Source organism: Diceros bicornis, chromosome 27 (assembly GCF_020826845.1).
Source record: "Diceros bicornis minor isolate mBicDic1 chromosome 27, mDicBic1.mat.cur, whole genome shotgun sequence".
Lineage (NCBI taxonomy): Eukaryota > Metazoa > Chordata > Mammalia > Perissodactyla > Rhinocerotidae > Diceros > Diceros bicornis.
In genome coordinates, this window is record NC_080766.1 from 33,318,794 (window position 1) to 33,327,401 (window position 8,608).

Genomic DNA, 8,608 nt, shown 5'->3' on the forward strand with positions numbered 1-8,608 from the left:
TGTACTACTTCCTTCTATAAAACAAATTCTTATAACTATTTAGGAAGATATTTTTTATCTACAATAAGTTTTTGCATTACTGAGAAACCCATCTTCTACAAAATAATTTTTAAAGTCAGAAAAATTAAGCTATACAGGAAAGAGACATTTTATCTATACAATAGTTCTCAAACTTGAGTGTGCATCAGAATCACCTGGAGGGCCTGTTAAACAGATGGCTGGGCCTCCCCCCAGAGATCCTCATTCATTAGGTCTCAGCGGGGTGAGAATTTGCACTTCTAACAAGCCCCCAGATGATGCTGACGCTGCTGGCTAAAGGACCACTTGGAGAAACACTGATCTAAGAACCTAGAAATTCTTCCATCATTCTGACTGTAAAAAGAAAAATACAATTTCTTATAAAAGTTTATTATATACATAACTTTATGTAATTTTCTTAATTATGTTACTTGAATAAATGACAGATTCAATTCAATATGCAATATGTTTTTACTTTAACAAAATAGGCAAAAAAGGTTTTTTATTGACTTTTTCATTTTTGAAGTTTAATTCTTTAGTTCTTACCTGAGGGATATTAATTCCTTTTCTTATCTGCTCCTGTTCCCATCGGCTGAGTTCTTCATCTTGTTCTCCAGTTACTAAAGCATCATCATCACTCCCCTCAATACCTGCAGCCATAAGTAGCAAAGAAAAGTAAATAATATCAGAAAAGCAGGGAGGGAAGAGATGCTATCCCGATATTTCACAAAAATTAAGCAAAACTATTGGTATTAACTCAACCTTACTAAAATATCTATTATGATCTCCTCTCTATCTGATACTCCTGACTTTGTCTTATACACAGTATCCCTTGAAGCAAAAGGCAGTATTAACAAATGGTTAAAACCTTAGATAGATTTCCTAATCCCTGTGTGCTTGACATCAACTCAACAAAGGGAAGAACAAAACCTAATGCCTCTTAAGAACGTTGAGCCGATTATATAAATTTACACGTGCAAAATGCTTAGCACAATACTGGCCAGACGGAAGTGCTCAATAAACACGAGCTATCACAACCACGCTAGAGTTTTCAAAAAATCCCATTAAGACACTTGTACCCAGCAAGAACAGTCCTCTACATTAAACAGTTAAATAAACGTAGGTACTTTTTATTCGACTATAATATCAAATCACAATTAACAGCAAAGTCATGGGCTTACTATCCTATTAAATCAAGTTACCTATTTCCTCGGCAATCTTTTGTCTTTGTGACTTTTCTTTCACAGAGAAAACTATCCGGCGTTTCTCATCATCATCTTCGTCATCACTGGCATCATTCTCATCTTCTCTAACAAGGCGGCCTTTACCAGGCTCGCTATCATGAGGAGTGAAATCTCCCAACTCTCGGGCCATTTGACGCTTTTTCCTTGCAGCATGTATAAAAGCTGCATCTGGAATTTCTCCTGGAAACAAATGGTAAAGATTATAAAATATGGCAGTGTTAGGATTGTAAAGTTTCTATTTTCTTAAAAATATGAAGAGTATAATCATCTCACCAAGATTCTAATGTTAGTTGCTGGCACACTCTTCCCAAACTGTACCTGCAATCCAACTGATTTTTAATTTAGTTTACGTGGAAACTAAAAGTCACTAAGGAAACTGAAAAGAATATACAATGGCAATATGTATGGGAAAGAGTGGGAGGGAGGGGAAAATCCACTAAAGCAGTTTTATTTTGACTGTCTTTTTTTTTCACTTTTAAGAAATAAACAAAAGTCATAAAATCATATTACTAAACTAGAAAACAGACAAAAATAAGAGTTGCCCATAATCTCACAACCCTAAAAAACACTATTAGATTTATAGTATATTTTTCTTGCAAATAGTTTTCAGTTCACCTGTAAGTATATTGAATATATATTCTGTACCTAATTTTTCTTCATTTTAAAACATAATAAGCTTTTCTCCATATTGTTTTGCATAAACATAATTTTTAATGGCTTAATAACATTCACTGAACAGATAAAGGATATTCTACATAATCAAATCCATTGACCTTTTCACCGACAGTAAAAATTAATGCCTTGCTACTTGTCTAATTGTTATGTTAGTAGCTATGTCCTAGCCCATCGTGTAAATGTACCTTAATTTACTAAGCCATTCCTCTCCTGCTGGACACCTTGGCTTCAAACAGGGATGTCATAAGAAACACCACTTAGCCAACTCCTTCTTTAACAACCATCCTTACGGATGGCCCATTGAGGGTTTACTTCAGTTCTGAGAAGTATTTTTGAGTACACACCTGGACGGAGAACATTCAAAGAAGATAAAGCATTTGAAAACGCTCCGCCAGCCTTTGGCTTTTCTTCTTCCTTCTCGCTCTCCATATCCATTTCATCTTCACCGTGTTCACTGATGATAACTCCATCTTCTTGATTGGTGTCCTTAGCATGTCCTGTTTTGTCCAAAGGTAGTTCGTCTATTTTTGAAAAAAGTAATTAAAATATATTTAAAACAAAATCCATAAATTAAAAAGGCATTTTTTATTCCATTATGGGCTCAATTCATTAAAGCTTGAACTATGTTAATTGTTTATAAAAAAACTCCAACCACTGATGTACGAAAATGAAATATCACAACAATAGACATAATTGGGAGGTAAAAATACAGGGGACACAGGATTTGAGGCCCTTCTCAATCCTACCTTTAGTTAATTTTATCAAAATTTTACTAATTTACTAATAAGAAACAGTTAATCTGTTTCTTCCTCTAAACTTCCATAGGTAACTGTTCACACCTCTTTGAAAAATGATTTCATTTTATGTCAGTATTTTATTAAACTCTAAGACCATCTGAGGCAGCTTTCTACCAAGAATAAAGTTTACAGACCAGCTAAACCTCTCTGTAATGAACACTTATGGGATATCTTCTTAGTTCATAACCATTTATAACCCAGCATCTGAAGGCGTGAGACCCAAAAGTCACATGTACACTGTGCAACCCTGATCCCACTGCCACGACTGAATGTTTAAGAGTGGATTTGTGACCGAAGCAGAGATAACCTGATTCTCTTTCTGGAAATCTGGAACTGGGACAGAGAGATGAGTCAGGACCAGGTGGCACCAAGAACAACCACATGTAAACCAGCAAGGGAGCTGTGGAGTGGCCATATTCTGCCACTGGACAGAGAAGAGAGCTAATTCTCAGGCCATTCCTGAAGCCAGTTTCAAGACTGCTTTCCTGCCACTGGGTGCCAGGAGGCACCTGGTACCCAACGTAAAAGTGGTTTACTTTACTTATAACTAAATAGTCCTATTACATCCTCTGTCCCAGGCAAAAATCAAGTGTCAAGGTTTTTTACCTTGAAGCACTGAACCTGGCAATGCACACAATAGGCACAGTGAATGTAATAGAAAAGTAAAACAAAAATTTACTCTAAATATGAAAGATATTCTTCTGTTGTTTCCCTAGCATGTTCCCCTCCCCAAGATTGCTTCAAAAGCTCTCTATTCTTCTCAAACCATACTCTACTCCCCTGAATAACTGTCCTAGGGATAATACTGCCCCCCTTTTTAACTTTACTGAGAAGATTTAGGTCATTCTGTTTTAGGCTCTTTAATTTTTTTCATTTACCATTTTACCTTTTTAGCCACGGACTTCTTTCTGAAGTGTACTCTGAGGCCATGAGATTTTAAAACTCACTTTATCAGATGTATATGGTTAGATAGAGTCAAAAACTACTCAGTTTCTTCTGCTCTGAACCCACACTAAATCAATGGCTTTTAATAGACAAAACAGAACTGCGAAAGGTCTGTTGGTTCAGATATGCTCAGATAATGATTTCCGCAGATTTTAAAAGATCCAATGTTTCATTCAATTCACAAGCATTTGCTTGTGATTGAGCAATACAAGTCCAAAACACGGTGACAGCTGAATTTTTGTTAGTGGTCACGTATTATCCTTCCAGACATCTTTATAAAGAGATGCTAAATAACCTTTTTCTAGGCTCCTCTGTGCCCTCAATTTCTTCAGCTACTACTTCAGGAAACTTGCTCTCACAAATATTCTCTTTATCTTGAACTTGATCAGGCTCTCCCTCTCGTCTCTCCTGTCTACAGAGAGACAGAGGCTTCTCTTTATTAAAAGAACTTCTACTTGATCCTAATGGTCTCTCTAGCTATTGGCCTCTACTTCTCTCTCTGCCAAACTTCCCACAGCAGCAGTGCGGACCTGCTGCCTTCTACCTCCTCACCAGCTTGTGTGCCTCCACCCTGGCAAATGGCCCTTGATTCCTGCCATTCCAAGCTCACCAGCTAGGCCAATGGCTGCAGCCACAGCTAATTCAGACAGTATCATGGATCAATTCAGCAAAAGATGTTCTTTCCTCCAAACAGGCAGAGCTTGGTTAGTGGACTAGTATCTTTTGCCAGATGTCCTCCTCCAGAAACAATCATAGCAACCCTGCCAATAGCCTTTCCTCAGTCCTTACTTTTCTTGAGCTTTCTGGTACTATTTCATCCAACTGACCATCGTCATCTTGAAACTCCCCTGTCTTTTCTCCTTTGGCCTTTATGATTCTTTTATCTCTTTAGTAAATCCTTTCTCTATTTGCATGCTTATTACAGGTAGAAGTCTTTGGTCCTCAGGAATCTTTCCTTTATGCTGCTCCCTCATCAATTCCATTTATTTTTGGTTTCAATTATCATCTCAATAAGCACCGTACCTAAATCTACATCTCCAACTGTTCACTGGCCATTTCCACTCAAATTCAAGCTTAAAAGTGAGCTCATTATTTTAGGAACATCACAAAAATAAGTTTCCCAAGTCAATACTACCCTTGTTTTGGAGTTATTGCATCTCTGCTTATCTAAGGAGGGTTGGGGTAGGAAGAGTTTGAGAATGTGAGTTGATTAACGAAAGAGCTCCATAGCATCATCATTTCAGGGATAATGATGACAATCTATAACATAGAGGCTCCATCCTTCAGGAGGACGTTAATTGAGTTATCTGCTGAGTGGAATATCAGAGTGACGTGAAAGTGGAAGACAGAAGAGGTCACAGAAGATGGCCTCGTAAACCTTGTACTTGCTTCAACTTCTAAACCCAAAAGTAAATGGTCCTTTCTCAGTTCTCACTTCTGACCTGTCTTGTATTATTTCATCATACACAGTTGGTTCCCAAGAGATTTAGAAAAAATGAAGCAGGTTCCTAGACTCTAAAATAATCGGTTCCCCTAAAAACACTCCTCCTCCCACCTACCTTCCCTATTTCTGTATATAATACGTAATTATTCTCTACATCACTACAGCAAAAAAGCTCAAATTTGACTATTCCTTTTAAATTCAATAGCTAAAGCATACATCAAGCCTACCAATTCTTCCCTTGGAATGTTTCTCAAATAATCCTTTCTGTTCATTTCTCTCCCACACCCACAGCAAACATTTCTAACTCATCCACAATTTTCCACTGAGTCAGGAAAAGCCTCAGTCTTGCTCAACTGAGACCTTTTTAAACCTACTATTAATGGGTCAAAGCTGGCCCTTGCGTTTAAACTGCTTTAGGCCTCCAATTTCTCCTTGTGCCAATCCATGCTGCACGCTAATACCAGGTTAAGATTTCAAAAGGTATTTATCATGTCAACATCTTGGCAAGCCACTGAACACAGCAACCCTAAACCCCTGACTAGATACTAAACATCCTTCACAATCTATCAACAACGTACCTTTCACTCTAAACCTCTATTTCCTCCACAAATCATCTACTTTGGCCTGTCAGGTGTACTTGCTCTTTTCCAAAACAGCCTTAATCAGTTTCATCTTTGATAATACCCCCATACCTTCCCTCTTCTATCTTTTGGAATTTAAATTATCAAAGATCTAGCTTCAAATTCCACTTTATCTATGAAGCATTCCTTCTCCTGCCTCCACAAACAAGTATAGTTACCCTTTAAACCTCTACTGGACATTTTACCAAACACTGGGTCCAATCACACATTTAAGTGATGTTGTCTCCAAAATTAGATGGTAAATTTGAGATATAATGACATACTTTTTCACATTAAGCCTTTAGCTGAGAACCTAGGAAATAATAAATCTACCTTTAATTCCATAAAATAATAAGATTTCCCTAAGGCATTTGTATGAGAATAACTCAGACCACAGCATATTATAACAGACCCACTTTCGTAAAGACAAATAACTGCTTAAAATTTTTAAACTTAGGTTGTGAGAAGACATGAGAGATGTCTGTACAATGTAGGCAGGTGCCTCACACTGAGGAGTCTTCATCCATGTAGCTGACAAGGCTCCCGAGCGGGAGCATTACCAACATTAAACGTAGGGCATTCCTAAAAGTTCTCTAAGAATTAAACCAACTGTGGAAATATCAACACAGAAACTGAAAACCTGTCTCTATAAAATGCAAGTACAGGAATTTGCATAGTACTCCCTCAAACAGGAATAAACCTGTATCTCAGGGCTAAGTGGGAAAACTTTCTTTGTTCAATAGCAGTCTGAAGACTAATAAGAAAATTGGGAGAGGATTTAGTCATTGCAGCGGCAATGACTAAACACTGCCAAACATTCCAGTGGCAATGATTCTGTCTTTGTAAAAAATGCATTTATAGGGGCCAGCCCAGTGGCTCAGCAGTTAAGCACACACACTCCACTTCGGCGGCCCAGGGTTCGCAGGTTTGGATCCCGGGGGCGCACCGATGCACTGCTGGTCAAGCCATGCTGTGGCAGTGTCCCATATAAGAAGCGGAGGAAGATGGGCACGGACGCTGGCCCAGGGCCGATCTTCCTCAGCAAAAAAGAGGAGGGCTGGCATCAGATGTTAGCTCAGGGCTGACCTTCCTCACAAAAAGAAAAAAAAAAATTTGCATTCATAATGCAATTGTGTTAGAATTAAACAACAGAACTGTATCACTACTCAGTTTGGACCCTTGACCACAATAGAGTCAACTAAAAGAGCTCACAATATATAGCAAATCCATTCAATCCCTGTGAGAAAGAGCTTTCGTTTTTTTTTTTCATTTCAAAAGAATCCTATTAGTTTGGTACTTACTGTCAGCTGATGAGTTGAGTTCTGTCTTAATCTTCGATTTTTCAAGATCTTCTTTATATTCTTTCTTAAGCAATTTTACTATCTTTTTGCTATAACTTGATTTCTTCACTTTGAAAACTTCTTCATTTTCTTAAAAAAGAAATTAAACACAATAATTCAAAAAGACATATGCACCCCTATGCTCACTGTGGCATTATTTATTCACAATAGCCAAGATGTGGAAGCAACGCAAGTGCTTGTCAATGGATGAATGGATAAAGATGTGGTAAATATATATATATATACACACACACATACAATGGACTACTACTCAGCCATAAGAAAAGACAAAATCATGCCATTTGCGACAACATGGATGGACCTTGAGGGTATTATGTTAAGCGAAATAAGTCAGAGAAAGACAAATACAGTATGATTTCACTCATATGTGGAAGATAAACACATAGACAAGGAGAACAGATTGGTTGTTACCAGAAGGGAAGGGGGTGGGGGGAGGGCGAAAGGGGTAAAGGGGCACATATGTATGGTGACAGATAGAAACTAGACTACTGGTGAACATGATATAGTCTATACAGAAACTGAAATAATGCACACCTGAAATTTACACAATGTTATAAGCCAATATAATCTCAATAAAACAACTAAAAAAAAAATTAAACGACGTCCGTAGTAACCATTTTCAGACCATATCTTCCCTTCTAACTTTCACATGATCTTATGGGCTTTTCAAATTCTTCCATATACTTATACAGCCCAAATCGCTACACAATTTGAAGTTATTTCAAGTCTGTCATAGGTTCTCAAAAACTGAAGTCCACTTCATAAATTAATCTGGAAAAATGCAAATTTGAGACTTTTTTAAAGTCATAACACGTCACTGCACAAAATTTTCCTGTGTCCTATTGTCTTCCTTAAATCATCTCTATTTCAGGAGAAAAAAAATCATTGAAAAGGCACTTGATCACCAAACTATTAAGGTATCCGAAACAAAATAGCCAAAATCAAAAGGTGCTGGTTAACAAAGCTGTCAAGTCTGAGTAACTCTGTGTCTATCACAAACTGACATATTGTTATTTCAAGACTAAGCTGAGGGCAAATCACTTTTTGAAAATACCTTTTAAGGCTGTATCCATCCTCTTTGATTTGAAAATTTTCAAGTCAAATGCAAGCACTTCATCAAATAGTCCCTGCACCATCAAAACCAAAAACCTGGCTGTACTCTTCTCAAACTTAAACAAAATAAAAAAATAACAGAAAGGCCAGAGAGAAACTGCCTACCCTACTGGAAACACGAAAGCATCTCGAATCAAGGACGCAAGTGAGATTTCCAAAAGTTTAATTTCTTTTTTCATAACATGGACTTAACTGGATTATATAAACACACACTCAACCGGTCGGGAAGTAAAAAGATTTAAGGCTCATTTAGGACGAGAAATCTAAATCTACTGTAGCCTGGCGTCCCACACCGGACTGGATACATTGCCTTGAGTTACTATTAGACGGTCTCTCGTCACTGTCCAAAAGCCAGTGGGGGAAGGCTAGACATCTGGATCCTTATTTACTT

The 8,608-nt window shown here is 37.6% G+C and overlaps 1 protein-coding gene across 1 annotated transcript in view; it reads right to left on the bottom strand.

The window, feature by feature from the left end:
• Positions 1–8,608, bottom strand: part of PAXBP1 (PAX3 and PAX7 binding protein 1) — a 33,245-nt gene that overhangs the window by 23,645 nt on the left and 992 nt on the right. The window contains exons 2-5 of the mRNA XM_058523023.1: positions 7,045–7,173; positions 2,282–2,458; positions 1,221–1,442; positions 565–668 (exon numbers count right to left, since the gene is read on the bottom strand). Of these exons, the coding sequence (XP_058379006.1) occupies positions 565–668; positions 1,221–1,442; positions 2,282–2,458; positions 7,045–7,173 (632 nt within the window). The remainder of the gene's footprint in view (positions 1–564; positions 669–1,220; positions 1,443–2,281; positions 2,459–7,044; positions 7,174–8,608) is intronic.